We start from the raw sequence: 16,246 nt of genomic DNA, 5'->3' as shown, positions 1-16,246 counted from the left end.
GAGAGTTAAATGTGGCATTTTAATACTTTGGTCAGGCACGGTTTCCTAGCTTTAATCATTCCAGGTACTTACAAAAAATAATTATGTATTATATTTATTCTTAACAAATGTACACATTCTTCCTAAACATTGAAGTATCCAGGGTATGGAAGACAAGATAGACTATTGGCCAGACAGTAATCAATCTAGTCATCCAAAAAAGTTTGCATTCTTTCACTGATTGTCTAAATAAGGAAATTTAGGGAGTGCAGTATGGAGAATGCCTCTCATTTCAGCTGTAGAGGAGATCCAGCGTTTGCAGGGCAATGAAATATTTGTGATGTTAACAATCTAACTGATCTTTATCGATAATGACAGATGGTGCTTAGATAATGTGCCCTGAGTTGTCTGTGATACATTCAAAATAAGTCTTCTGGAGGGCTGTACATCTGTCTTGAGATCTTTTGCTAAAATATTTAAATCAAGGTCATTGTTTACATTTGATTTTAAATAGCTTCTAGCATGTAGTCTGCATTTATGTACATTTAGAGATCAAACTGTTTGCAACTTCAAAAGCTACAAATGGAAAAGTATAATAGGTAGCAGGTGTTAGAAAAGGCAATTATGCATTAGCTGTTTTACTCAATTTCCAAAACTGTCTAAAACTATCCATTGGATACTTCGTTGCTGAGACTTATCTCTGAAACATGATGAGTTTTTAAATCTATAGGGAGATATGCATTTTTTCTCTAATGAATTGCATATTTGAACCTATTTGGTTTCATTTAAAAGTGCTGAAGAAAATTGTATTGGGGGAAAAAAAGGTTGAAGAGAAAAATTTCAAGAAAAAGTACAAGTTTTTATATAATTCCAGGTATGTTTTCTGCAGTGCCTCAGAAATACTTTCAATTTTCATTACTGCAGTTTTTGGGTTGTTTGCTGTTAATTTTTTAAAGCCACTTATCTTGACTTTCTCTGGAAGAATTCTCTTTGTTATGTTACAGTAGGCTGAATTTTTGGTCTCAGAATCAGAATCCGAGGCTGTCAGAAAAAGTATACTATGATGATCTAATTTGGCTACCTATGCAATTTATTTTTTGTGAGTCTGTATAGCAGGAAAGCAAGATTAACAATTTTGTCAACAGCTACTGTAAACTTACTTTGAAAGTATCATTTTAATCTCCAGGTAGATTTCTGTAATCCTCCCTTCTTCCCTACGTGTTTCAAGAGCCCATACACTGTTGGAAGAGTGGGGAGCAGAAAGCAGATGAAGTGTGCCAAATAATACCAAAGCAGCTTCCTTCCAGTTCCCTCATTTTTTTGCTCATGTGATGTGATTGAGGAAATACAAACCTTTATTTCCTTCTGCTAGGTTAACAAATAATGCAATACATAAAATATCAGGATAATGAATACTTTAAATGAATTTTTCCTGCCTACAGTCTATTCCCTCTCCTCTTCATCTGCAAAAATGGTCTTCCTCTTTCTTCCTCAGCAGTATTCTGTATTTTTCTGTATCTGTCCAGCAGTCTCAGTCTACCTTTATTTGCCTCCATACCATCACTGTGATTTTCCTTCTTCCCTCCTTTCGTGTTTGATGACAAATGATTAGGCTGGTGCCATGCTCTTCAGGTAGCTGTTCTTTCAAGGAGAAACTTTATAATGGATCGTTATTTAGGTTATAAAAGGTTATTGTCAAAGACCGATTTTAAAAAAAACAACACAGCATGGTCTTTAAATTTATTTACAGAATAAAATAGGAGGAGGGTTGTTTTCTTTGAATTGGTTTTCTGCATTTTTAGAGTTGTGTTTAAATATTTAAATATTGCCATAATAATATCCGATACTATAAGTGGTAGCACCACTTTTCTTTCAAGTATGTCTTTTTGAGATACAATTTATTCTTTTACATATGTTAACTTTCCATCCCAAGGGAAATGACAACTCTAAATTAAAAGATGTATGTAGGCTTTTCAGAAGGATGGTAGTGAGTACATGATTCTCTAAAACTCTAGTTTTAATATGGTAAATTGGACTGTACTTTGAATTTGCAGATTAAGATAAACCCTGGAGAGTTCTAGTCAAAATTACCATATGCTTTGTGTGTCCTGGGATTTTACATTGTGCGAATTTATTGTGTTATTCAAGCATATCTTTTTCCTAGAATAGGAAAGGTATCACAGGAATGTTCTTCCTTTTCGGGTTCCAAAATGAAATATTTTGAGTTCAAACTGCACTTTTAAACTTAAAACTGCCCTGAAAATAATTGGCGTTATTCCTTTTCTTAACTCTTACCAATTTGGACAGGACGATTTAGTTTCTGTAGCTGCTAACATGATGTTTAGTGTACTACCCTCTGTAGGACACTAAAATAACTGCACTTCTGCCTGTCGGGTGGAGAAGGAAAAGGAGAAGAATATTTTTCTTTGCGTTAAGATTACTTCATTGTACTGTTACAAATATTATGTGGAATATTTTAAGTATTGTGTGCTTCTAGGTTAAATGGAAATAAATTTTATATTACCGTGTTCTGTTTTGCATAAGTTGTTTCAGTTCACTTACTTTACTTGAGCAGAACACTATATTTTTCTAAAAAGTAAATTGCAATTCTGAAATGACCAGTAGAGAATATATAAAAAATGCTATAATTTTATAAGATCTAAGAATAAATCTTTAAAATATTTAGATATCACTGTTTAAATAGCCCTATATTTGTCAGAATCTGAGCTTAATTTCATAATAACTATTTTTAAATGCTATTTTAATGAGACTTTACATAGCATTAGTTCCCAATCATCACATTGATAATTAAACATAAATAAATAAGTCTTTTTTTCAGTTCTTAGTGGAAATGAATATAAAGTGTAAGTTAAATGTGGTAGTACAAGAAAACTTGCTCAGTGATTTTTTTTAAAGTAGCACCATAAATTTACCTGAACTCTTTCTCTGGTACTCTTTCTCTCTGTTATATTTAAGAGATCTTAATTTCAGGGAGAAGAAAGGGCTGGCTATAAAGTGACTGTATCTGCTGACTTGAACTAGAACAGAAAGCTGCAGATCAGAATAGAAATAAGAGTTGTTAAAATTTTGTGTTACAAGGATTATTTTTTTTTCTTTAGTGAAAACATTTAATTCAGTCAAATACAGGCCAAGCTTTAGTTTTAAAAAACTATAGACCATAGTTTTAAAATGCTCTAGTAGTTCACTACAGTAGAATTTATAATAGGAAAACTTAATTTCAAATGGAGGTATCATGCTCCTAATAATGGAGATGAAGCATATATTCATGCCACAAAATGGATAGTACGGTATTTCAGGACAGATCTAAGCTACTGGATAACATCAGAAATGGGATAAACACATCTGTAAAGAATGGATGTAAGTATTAGAAGTAGATTCATACCTCTCCTTAATTCCAGTTACAGAAAATACCTACATACAGATACACCTAGGTTTGTCACAGATGAAATACAAACGTGTTTGTGTTATGAAAAGAGATTTAGCTGACAATTTTGTAACACTAGTTTTGATAGTCGTGAACATCATAAAAATACACTAAGGTTGTATCTTAATCAAAAGCATCATTTGTGTATTGAAATAACGTTTTTTTAATGTTTTTATTTTTTGCAGTCTGAACCAGAGGGTTTTTCTCACTTCCACTTGTATGTCTGTGCTGCCTTCCTTGTCAGGTGGAGGAAAGAGATCCTGGAAGAGAAAGACTTTCAGGTAAGTGAAGAGTTCTGTAATACAAAAATCTGGGGATATTTTTTAAGCACAAGTCAGAATTTATGAAATTCAGGTTCCTAACATTACATGGGGATGAATTTACAACAAAGCAGTAGCAGTTGCAACAAGACTGATGGTGTCTGACTGTTAGAGTTCTTCCAAAACTTAAACCTGAAGTGGTGGGCTGTAAACAGTAGATGCTTATTCCTTGTTCATTCTAGAAAAAATAAAAATAAAAATGCTATTTAAACTGAGACGTAGAAGAAATGATTTCTGGAGATGCTGTGATAAGTAAAGCGTGGGTATTTCAAAAAGAAAATTTCTGAAAAGCTAACTAGATTTTTTTAAAACCTTAAATACATTACTGTAGTTATGTATTTAAGAGCTCTCATCTCTATAACATTCCAGAATTACTCTAACAAGTTTATGTTCCTTTTTTCAAAAAAATCTAGGCAAGCAGCCTTTTAAGATAAGGAGTCTGTTTTTCAGGCATAAATAAAAGGGCTATAGTTATATTTATTTCAGGTCTTATATTTCAAAGCCTTACATTTGTCCAGCTGAGAGCATGTCTGGTAGTTGTTTGGAATCAGATTTGAATAGTGTAAATAGGCAAATAATTTGTGTATCCACATAGAAGTTCAGTTAGTTTTGTGAACTGGTGACAGTTCCCTTTCATAGAATTTTTTTATATTAAGTTTTACTCTCTGATGCACATGCAATGCCTAAAAGGCATTAAAGGCCTGTTTACAGGCTGGCTGTAAACAAACCATGCTGCAAAGCCTGCACCATTTCCTGCCCCAGGGAAATGGTCTGTTACCAGCTTATTTTCTCTACAGCTGACTGAACTCTCTTGCCCTGTACAAATGAACCATTGTGTGAATCTGTGTATCATTTCAATCTATTTTATCTTTCTTCGTAAAACGATTTATTCAGACCATTTTAACTGTCATTGCCTATCTTTGCAATAAATAAAACCCTAAGGGCACAACATAACTACTTTAATTTATACTACCTGCTAGTGCTGTCAGATTTTCTCAATTTATGGTATTTTGTCAAAACTAACTTCAGTGTTGGTAGCCATACCACTCAACTATAATTGTTCACTGCTAATACTTCTTATTAATTTGTTCTCCATTGATTTTCTGCATCAAAGTTCATAACATTTTTCTCCTCCCTACCAAATAAGTTACAACTAAGTTTAAAGTGCATAATGATCCCAAGGTAAAGTACTGTGAAGATTTTTCTCCTTATGTATGTTCAGAGTTTTTTATTTATTTTATTTTTATTTATGTAATAATTACAGGTATGTCTTCATGGTTTAATTTCTTTATAGGCTATGTAAACTTGATTATGAAGTTCATAAATTAGGAAGACAGTGGAACACATTTATCAGACTGCCTTAGGTTGCTTACCACATAGAAAAGCAATTAGCAATTTTGAGGATCTATAGGCCAGTGGTAGTTTTATCACTGTTCTATATTATCACTAAAAAGCTTCATCTTCTTTATTGTGTAGCATCAACTTTTAAAATGTTTAAACTAAATTGCTATCAGTTCTCCAAATGATACTTCTCTCCCCCCAGGCAAGAATAAATCCACTGTTCTTCCACTTCGTTAGCAATAGCTGTATTGTAAACCACTGCCTATTCTACAAACATCTAGCTCAAGTAATACTAGGGGGTTTAAACTATGCTGGCAAATTGGAAAGTTTGGTATATGCTGTTGGACTATTGTCATTGCATTGAAATCACATCACTGAGAAGTCCTAATTATAGCACGTTTTGCGCTGAAATTTTGTGGTCTGTAAATTGTGAATCATCAGCATGTGCATCCAGTCATTTCTCTTGTACATAGTGTGTGTCGTATTTGTTTTTCTGCATATGACGTAATTGAGGCAAGGCTCTACTAATTGTCAGGCAGAGGGCCTGGTTCTTTAGTGCTAGCTGTGAAAACTCACGCTTTGCTTTTACATACATATTTGACCTCTTTCCCTAGACAGAAAAAAATGCACAGGAATTTTAAGTCAGAATAATTTCCCCAGAAAACCGGATATGTCAATATGCCGGATGAGACAATGAGCAGGTCTTTGATCAAAGACCCATTCTAAATGACTTGATTATGCAGTACTATTTCTTATTATTTGATGAAATACATTATCAGTAACGTTACAGGCAGAATGAGCACAGAAAATAATAATTGCTCTTAAGATACTCATTTCCATTCTTTTAAGTCTGTCTTGCTGCAAACTAAGCAATCAGCATGCGATGTTGATTCTTCCTCATAGAAACCAATTAATTAATGCTTATATAATAAATGTTCAGCTGTGCATGATAATAGTTCCTTATTACAGACAACATTTGAATATCCTATTTGTTTGTTTGTTTGTTTGTTTGCTTGTTATTGTTATGTAGTAGAGAATGAAATTTAGCAATGAAAGGAGTTAGGCTGACTGGACTAATAACATGAAGTGATACAACCTGAAAACTTCTACTTGGTACTTGGTTTACATCTGTGCAACAAATCATTATTATAACAAAGGAAGTAAGTTTTTTTTGAAGGAAGTAGATAGAGGAAGAAATAAATGTTGAGGTTCAGGACTCCAAATATTCAAATGATTATGCATATATATATGTATATTGGGTTTATATATAAATAAGTGTATGTATAAATTTGTAACAGAAGCATATAAATGTGTGTAGATGGTAGTCTCATATTTTTTGTGTTTGAAAGAACAGAATAATGCAAGACCATAATCAAGTAAGTCATGATAGAAGTTGTGTTCATTTTAATCTATTAAAGTTATTATGAGAGCAAGTTACTGTTCTCACTTCTGTCTAGCTGGTTAAGTATAAAATATCAAAGTAGAACTAATTTGAAATGTGAGATTTGTGGGTTAACATATCTTTTAGAAACAGACAGGTGAGGAAAATGTGATACTTTTTCTGTAAATGTAGAACAATTTACAACACAGCCTACAAGAGTGAGCCTTTCTATTGCTCAGCATATTTTAGAGTATGACTTCCTGTTATTCATTTTCCTAACTACAAATGTAATTCCAAAATTCTCCCTAATTCATGGGAGAAATGTGAATGGTTAATATTGTTAAATGATAAATTATTCAAGCATGATTTTGAGCATATATAGAATTAAAACATTAAGTTCAACATCCATATTTTCTATTAATGTTGCATACAGGATATTTGAAGGATTTGTAAGAAAGCAGAACGCTTGGGCCCAGGATCAGTTATGAAACTTAATATAAGCTAATAGTAATGTTGGACTGATACTGACCTAACTGTTGGATATTAGAGATTTAGTTCAAATTATCAGTTTAAGTAAGCTGTCGTTTTGTTGACACTGCTGATCTATAAAAATGTGTTCAGCATGTTGTTGGAAGCAATCTGTCTTGCAGATTTTTTTTTCTTCATGATGCTAAGATACGGGCTTTTCTATCTAGCAGGCATTTTCACCTATGCTGTCATTAACCCACATCTTTATTACTACAATGTCCTTTTCTTTGGCTTTGACAAATGCATTTTGGCTTCATTTATATTCATGCAGACTGCAAAGAAGCTGTAAAGATCATTTTTCAGTCCATCATTTTTCCTTGCTGTTCACCTTCTTTAACTTCCTTTCCTTTATGGCACCAAGGAAAACTAGGGGCTTTCTATTTCGAGGCCGTTAATGGACTAATACTAACACCTTTCATGTCATCTCATGGTCTGTACTGAGATGCCGACTGCCACTTTATCAGCCAGTGATGGCAGCTGCCTCATCACGTGCTCCTGAGTTCTCATGAAGGTATTTGTGCTGTCTCCCATGTTAACCACATTACCTAAATGGAGCACTTAATGCAGACCTTGTTACTTTTATCAAAATCCTTACGTAAGTTCTGTTTTTCTGTGATGCCCAGAACAGATTTGCCAGGTAGGCTATAAGGCTGTTAATAGCACTTACAGTCACATTCACTAGTTTTTTTGTTGCTTTTTTTCTATGAATTTCCTGTCTCTTGATACATTCTTGAGTAATGAAATCTTTGGGGTAGTGACCGTTCTTCCTTCTGATTTATATAATCTTTAAAATAACGACTCTTGAATCTGAGTAAATGGTAGTGAGCAGTCTCATTGACCTTGTGAGCAAAATGAATGTGTGCACAATTGTCTGTTTCAGTAAAATGCTGAAAAATGCTTGATGTTTTTCAAATGTTGCCTTGTAGTGAAGTATTACAAGCTAATGTTAGTTGAAATGATGAAAGATGATCTTCCTACCTCATATGATCAATAAGATTTTAAGGAAAACCAGTTAATTATTATTATTACTTATGAAAAAGTTTATGCTTTCCAAAGTTGTGATCAGATTTATTCTGCAATTTAATCTCAGTTTTTGCGTATGTTTTTAAATGGGTGCCCATGTCAGAGATTAGTGAAGTATTTCACGTTTGAATGAAAGACATACAGGCTGTCTTCAGCTTACTGATGCAGGAAGTCCTCTCAGCCTCTTCAGTTTGTTTAATCTTTCATTCTCTGTTCAATGGGCTTTTAATTAGAATCAGCACAGGGTGAGGATGTTCACTTCTGCCTACCACTCTTTTTCAATCTCGGCTCACTGTTGAGTGTTTTTCCCCTTCTCACACAGAGAAGCCCAAGTTAATGTCTTCCCGTTTGTGGTAAGAATACTAATATTTGAAGTCATGTTTAGCACATGAGCTTGCTCTTTTACTGTTTTTTGTCTTACAGTTGTCAGCATTTTTGGAGTGTGAAGGCAATTGGTCATGCCTGTAGTCAGTTTTCTGCCTAGCAGATTCCCAAATTCCCAAAGCATTGTGTTATTCCCTGGAATAGACAAATAACACTTTAGGAAGAAATTCGATTTCAAAGGGTGTTGAGGCACTGAACCAGGTTGCCCAGAGAAGCTGTGGATGCCCCATTTCAAGGCCAGGCTGGATGGGGCTTTGGGCAACCTGGTCTGGTGGGAGGTGTCCCTGCCCATGGTAGGGGGGTTGGAACTGGGTCATCTTTCAGGTCCCTTCCAACCCAAACCATGCTGTGATTCTGTGAATGCTGTTTTCAGAATGAGCAGACCCTTGACAGCTGAAAGTTACTAGCTTGTATTACTTCAGTCTTAATTTTAAAATTAAAGAAAAAAAACAAACAACAACAAAAACAAACAAACAAAACAAAACAAAATGTATTTCTTGCAGAGGAATTGACACCTGTATTTTATTTTGTATTAATATTCAAAATAAAGCTGAAATAATCAAGACTGTTTAAAAATTTTGAGCTATTGAGAATATGTTCCTTTCCTACAAACGTTTTCTGAGAACATATAGGTGATGAGTCTGTTGTCTCCTTATTTTGTTCTTCGACATGCCTGCCAGTTTTTTTCTTTACCATATTGCAGATTTTATATAAAATCACAAAGGAGTCTGTAGCTTTCATCTCTCAGCATTTGGACTGCTAAATTTATTCAGGGTATATTTTTTATTGCACTTTTTATGCGAACTAACATTTCTAATACAGGAGATTCTTACATGTGAGCTAAAATCCCTTGAAAAAGAAAATTAGAAAGAAACACAAATCTGATTCTGCACACTTGTCAGAGGTGTGTATTTGCTACAGCTGCACGAGTTACAGAATGTAACTGTGCACCTTAAAATGAGATTAGAAGTTAGTTACAGAAGAGACTGAATAACAAGATGCCTGGAAGGCAAATTGCAGTCTTTGAATAATATCTGCCTAGTGTTAGGATGTTTTTTTTTTCTTCATGTGTTCTCTAATGTCAAATGACCAAGTAGTTTTATTTCATGGTCCTTTATGAGGGATAATTTGTGCAATTTTATATTGCTGCCTGCATGAGTAACAGGTTTTATTTTAGAAAGTTTAATATGAATATATTTCCTGGTTATTATATTATTATTATTATTCTATAGAAACATGTAAGATATCAGAACCATGATTTTACACCATCTATTCCTGCTCAACTACTGTATTATGGTTTTCTCTGGTCTTTTTTGATCTTGTTCTATATTATGATACACGTTTTTTAACAGTTACTTTCTCTGAATTATCCTTTATAGAAATACAGGTCTTCCCACTTCACATGATATGAGCCATAGCTAATAAAAGTACTGTAAAGCTAGCTTCTTGTGTGTACAATGGTAGAAATTTGCTACTGCAGTAGAATGTTTCTCAATTAAAAAAAAAAAAAAAAAAAAAAAGTTTCTTCTGAGTATCATAAAAATTGACCAATACATAATGGATATTGAAGAAAAGATCAGAGATAAATGAAATATGGTTGGTAACAAAAGTTGTTAATTGCAAATAGTCTGTGCTGCTGAAAAGTTAATGTCTCCATAGTGAGTATTCTGATTTTTGTTTTTCATGTAATCACAACAAGAACAGTTATCAGTGGCTGGAATACACTTGAATAATAGCAAATATAGAGGTATATAGCACACAGTAGAGTAACGAAGCCCACAGATCCCACCTTTTGTTTGAGCTTGTTGGTAATAACTCTTCTAGCTTGATAAGCTCACCTTTATCTTAGGGATATTTTAGCTGAACCTTTTCTGGCTACTGTTCGTTCATAAACAAGTATGTGCTATTCCATGTTTGATTCCTTCTATCCAGCAGCTCCTTACCCTTCTACCTGTCTCCTACTTTGAAGACAGACTTTTCTTTCAGAAGCTTTACAGCTTTGTCTTTACAGCCTTGATACAACTTTTACCTTACAGCGACTTGACAGAAGGAAACCATTTTAATCATTTTTCACCGTAATTAATGTGTATACTTTTATAGTTATTCTGTAAGAGCTCTTTTTGTTCAGAAAAGTTCATAAAACCATGAGATGCTTCAGTATGGAAAGGATCTCAGGAGGTGTTAAGTTGCACTCAACTTGCAGCTCAAAGCAGCATCAGCTGTGAGTTTAGTCCAGGCTTTATGCAGTTGGGTCCTGAAAACCTCCAAGAACCAGAGACTGCACACCCTGAATACTTCCTCCCAGGTTTTGCAGTATCACAAAGACAAACATTAGGACAAATGCCTTAATGGTTCGGTGCCAGTGGTTCGGCGCCCCACTGGGTTTGAGTCAAACTTAGATGGAGTGAAATGCTGAGCAGAAATCGTTATGGTAAACTAAGATCTGATGGGATCTGTCTTTGTGTTAATGCTTTTAGAGCAGCCCTGCATACTGAACAGAGTTGTTTTTGTAACAGAGGAGAGTTTACCCCTCTTCTTTGTAAGCTACAAGATAAGATGGTTTTGTAGTCCTGGATCCTGTGCTCCTTAGCTCCCCCTCTTCTAACTGGGCCTTTTCTGTGAATGTCTCAAAAGCTGGGAAGAGGTAAAGACTGTGAGCATGGAAATACTTCTAATCTTAAGGAGCCTGATTTAAGGTTAGACTTAAGAAGCTGACTTAAGAAGCTGGAAGCACTGCAGTTTTAGTTGTGGAATGCTGTAGCTAGCAACCTGGAGTTGAGTATTAGTGGGAGATGGCTGGGAGTTAGCAGTGTTACATCATTTACATTCAGAGCAGCCAACTTGCAATAATTAATTACTGACATTATTTATTACTGTGTATGCAAAGAGCTTAATCAGCTAGGAGTGTGGTAAAAATTGTATCTAAATGCAGTTTTGTAAGGGGACCAAACACCAGGCGCCTTTTTGTCCCGACTTCAGCCATCACAGCCCCATTTTAGTGGCTCTGTTAAGAAGTCAACTTACTTAAAAGCTTGTGTATCTTTTGATTGTCATCAATATCTTGACTTAATCTCCACACTAGCGTATTTTAAAGCAAATGGAGGAGACATTTTATCTTACAGCCTTAGAAATACAAATTCAGTCTCATATAAATTATGATCGCAAAATTTAATATTGATTTTAAATATAAGGGATAGACTATATAATCCTTCTTTTACCTTCAGGAAACTAGCGGTGCTTGTATTGTACCAGGAGGAGGACTTGTCCTTTGTCTAGGAAGTAGCTGGAAATTTGACCAGTTTATATAGTACACTAAAAATGGTTTAAGAAGCATGAAAAAGGGAAATAAAATTCCTATCACTACCCTTTCTTATCTCTGAGGCTTCAGTGTGGCTTTCTGTGACCTTTCTTCTTTTGATGAGGCTGTAGGCATATTTTTCCTATTATATGTGTAGTTTGTCCTGAAAAGCTGGACTGTATATGCAAAGCTGACAATATAAATCTGCAAAAAAAAAAAAATCACTTCTGATTTATATTTCATTCAGATAGCAATGTGTATTTTTACACTTGAATTCATCTCTTGTTCTTTCTTCTGCTTGAGTTGAACACTTTGAACTCTCGAGCCAAGAGTTCATGGTAATAATGTGTTAGTCATCTGACTTTTTAGAACTGATACGTAACTTATCTCCAGTAATCTCCAATTGTTTTATATTCTGTATCTGAATATGAAATCTGCACATCTGTTTCTGTTGCCTTTTCTCCATCTAGTAGCCTTCCCAGAAGTCATGGTTACTGTTTAATTTCTTTTTTTTCAGAGGTTGTAAATAGTAAAATTACAAGTTATAGTGCAATTATATTGAACTGCTGGTAGCTTAAATATATATTTTTGCTGCTGAAACCGGGAAGTTACTCTGTGCTATGAACTAGTTTAATAATAACAGATAAATCACAGGGGTCAGTGGAAACTCAGCCTTGATCTCTCCAAAGCAATTGAGCAAAAATAGAGGAAGTCCTTGGGAAGCAGGTTTAACTGCCTACTGCTGCCATGGCTTGCCTTAGGAGATCTGTCTAGTTTTTAACAGACCCATCTTCCACTCTAGAGTGTTTAATTTTTTTTTTCGTTTATAATGAAGTAGGATTGCTGAAACAGAAAGTTTTCAGAATCACTGTAGAAGGAGATTAGTTCTGCAAAACTGACATACTGCATCAGTAGGGCTTCTTGGGAATGCAGCATGAGAAATAGAAAGGTGGAACCCTGATGAGAAGCAGGATTAGGGGCTTCAGGTTTTTATATTGACAGAAGTAGAATACATACACTTTTCTTAATTTTTGTCATCTTTTATAAGTAGTCTTTGAGTGCTTTAATTTAGTAACTTTGTTCTCATTTTTACCCTAAACTGTTTTAAGCATATTTTCAAGGCATATAGCTTTTAACAAGTCAGTTATTACTCAGGAGTTTGACAAATCTGAAAATCAAGGTGCAGGAACAAGTAACAAGTGTCTTCTTCCCTGGCACATTACTTGAGAACATCTAAAAGGGAACAAGGTGCACTGCTGTAAAAGCTGCAGGGGCTGCTTCTAGAGTAAATGTGTAAGAGGTAAGAAGAATATAGAGAACTGTTTTCCAGTGACATCCAGCTACCTCTTCTTGCAAATAGCTTGGGAGTACGTGTGAAAAGCGAGGATCTTAAGAAATCTTATGTCACTCATCAGAGCAATTTAGACATATTTTGACACCATTATTTTTCTTAATTAGCTATATTAGACCATTTTTTTTATTACTAATAGGTTGTTTAAAATGGTGTATAACATGCTAATGCCTCTGAGATGATACAGAAATACCAGTTTTCCCAGAATGATTAACATGGAATGCAATAAGTTGTGAAAATTTGCTGAATGTACAGGAAAGTAAATCATTTGTACATGTGTGAGTGTATAATGCTTCTATATATTTTATGCTATGAAGAAAAATCTAAGAAGGTATAGTCATTTATAATCCTGAATACTTGGTCTGTTTTTTTTTCTCCATGTAAGTGTGCGCGCCACTTGAAAAATTGCATTTGGAAAGTGTTTTTCTTCAGTTAGTTCAAAGTAAGTTACTACTTGAATAGTTTGCTTTTGAGATAGTCAGGGATTATGCTGGTACTGCAGATGAATGATCAAATTAAAAAGTTTGAGCACTGAAAGTGCACTTTCATGCCTGGATTTCATGTGCAACACAGAACAATTCATTAACTTCTACCCCTTCCTTCGTGCAGAACAAAATCTTTGATAACAGCTTTAGTGTAATTGACAGCTGAGGTTGTAATGCCATGTATTAGTAGGACTGAGCTGTACCTCTGAGGTTTTGCAGCGTTCCTCAAAAAAGAGCAAAGCAAGTATGTGACAAAATTAGCAGCCGCTTGTATTTGCTAATTTAATTCTATGCTACATTAGCTAATATTTGTCTTCCTTGTTTTTCAAATATTAATCTTCTAAGTAACAGAAAAGAAAAATGTTAGCCAGGTTCATAGTTCAGTACATGTATTACATGTAGATACTATTATGTTAGAGGGATCTGTTAGATTGGAAATTGGTTACATTATGTAGTTAGGCTTAAGGTTTAATGAAATAAAGCCAGTCCTATGAGCCAGGTCTAAATTAGAAATAAAGTAAGTTTAAATTACATTTCCAGTCAGTGGAAGGACATGGGTGAACAGCCACTTGTGATCACACCCTACGCTCTGCAAATATTTATTTCGCTCTATTAATTATAAAAGATTATGGCACTACCAGAAGCCAGAGTTTTAATTCCTGCTGTCAGGAGGTCAGTGAAGGAGGAGGGAGGGAAGCCCTTAAGCACTCGGGAGCAAATCCAGTGAGGACTGCTGAATAGAGAGAAGGAGGTAGTAATTCCACTTCTAAAACTTGCTGTTGTGTGGAGAAAAGCTGTGGAGCACAGTGTTTATGCAATTTGTATTGCTTGAAGGATGATGCCTTTAAATTCTGAAGGTTTTGAAGGGAATGAAAAGATTTTGAAGGGAACGAAATGCTTTCAGCATGCATTCACTCTTCAGGGGCAGAAGGCACTCAGCTATGGCGGAGTCCCAAGCCCGTTGTGCGCAACAAAGTGAAAACCTTGGAGCATTGTGTTGGGAACATTTGTGGGGTGAACACTGGAGGTTCCTCTGAAGAAAGGACGGGAAAGCTTGGGAAAATCTTTATTATGTTAGTCTCCTTGAAATCATAAGTGTATAATACATGTTGTGCTCAAGCCCAGTAAAAATAGAATTCTTTTCCAGCTCTAGCTCTATTTTTTTGTTGTTGTTGTTTGTTTTTGGATTTATGGATTTTAGTATTATAACTTCTAATACATGTTTTTGGTGGAAGACAGATCCATATGGTAGTAAGAGGAAAATTATTTCAAATGCACAAAAAATAAGATGCCTAATCTCTATTCCTGGACATGTTATTGTTAGCTTCTATTTAGTAGTTAGTATTATCTGAATAAACTCTAGAGATTTTATTTTGAGTGCATTTTTATTTTATTTACATTTATTCCATAAAATCATACTATGCATTCTGTATACTCTTAACAATTGCAGATGTAATACATTTTTATTATTTATTTTGAACTATTACTATTCATATTACTATTCATTGTCTGTAGTGACTAATGAGCAAAGATAAAAAATAAATAAAAATAAATAAAATTAAAAAAAAAATACTGCCAGTTTGCCATCATACTGCTTTGTCCCTGACTAGTCTGTATAGGATCAGAGTTGTTTCTTAAGGAAGGGTAGATTTAAAAAAAAAAAAAAAAAAAAAAAAAAAAAAAAAGTGAAGACTATGGAGACTGAATTTGGAATCATGCCAATAAAATTCTTTCTCAAATTGGGTGCTGTAAAAATGGTAGCATCCTAACACTTTAAAGTTGTAAAGTTGACTACCTAGTGTTACATATCTGCAAAGTTCAGCAGCATACCAAAATCTTTATTTAATTATTTTCCCTGAAACTTTTGTAGTTTTATGTGATTAGATTGATCCCATTAACCTTGCAGTGCTATTGGTCAGGTTTTCCTATTTGCCCCAGGAATTCATTCTCAATTTTTTAATGGAAATTGCTTAATGAAATTTGTGCCAGATTAAGTGTTTTTTTTCTCTATTTATTTTCATTAATGCTGTTATTTTAATTGCAGAAAAATGTTTAATGTGATTTTATGTCCCTTACTTGATGGTTCTTGTCCAAGGTAGTCCTTGCAGAATGAAATGAGACAATAAATAGGCCCAGCAAGAAAAATGCAATTTATGGAGTAAATGAGACTGACCTGGACTGAATGGAGTCTAATCACTGTTGCTTTAAAGGAGGTTTCTTTAGGAACAGTATTTCAGAGACTGTGGTTTTTGGGTCCATATATTCTGATGAGTTCCTAAAGTGTTCAGGCATAAGCTATTTAATGATTCGTAACAACAGTTGCCTGAAGTGAAGAGCAGTACTTGGACTTTTTTTTTTCTATTTTTTTTTCTTTCCCTCTTTCCAAGGCTGTATATTCTGAAATTCTTTCTAGAAAGGTTTTAATGGTTAACTGCTGCAGGATTTTGTAGGGTGCTGGGGTGCTGTTGTATTGTTGTTGGAGTAAACTACAAAGCAGAAATCATACAAGTAATGCTCACTGGACTTACGAAAAGCAAATAAAGTGATTTCTCCAGTTAGTTGATCAGTATTTAATAGTGAGAAACAGTGTATGTTTTGTGTTGTTCCTTATATTTTATATTAATCTTTGCTGAATTATGCTTCTCAATATAAGACACAAGTGATTACAAAAAGTATTATAAGGTTCTGTATTATTTTACAAGTGTAATAAG

At 34.3% G+C, this 16,246-nt stretch overlaps 1 protein-coding gene across 1 annotated transcript in view; it reads left to right on the top strand.

The window, feature by feature from the left end:
- The window catches only part of TBC1D22A (TBC1 domain family member 22A), a 168,310-nt gene that overhangs the window by 125,774 nt on the left and 26,290 nt on the right, over positions 1 to 16,246 (top strand). The window contains 1 exon segment of the mRNA XM_084505571.1: positions 3,610 to 3,705. Within this exon segment, the coding sequence (XP_084361697.1) occupies positions 3,610 to 3,705 (96 nt within the window).

Source organism: Aythya ferina, assembly GCF_964211825.1.
Source record: "Aythya ferina genome assembly, chromosome: 1".
Lineage (NCBI taxonomy): Eukaryota > Metazoa > Chordata > Aves > Anseriformes > Anatidae > Aythya > Aythya ferina.
The sequence above is the reverse complement of the archived record's forward strand: the minus strand, read 5'-3'. Positions and strand labels throughout refer to the sequence as shown.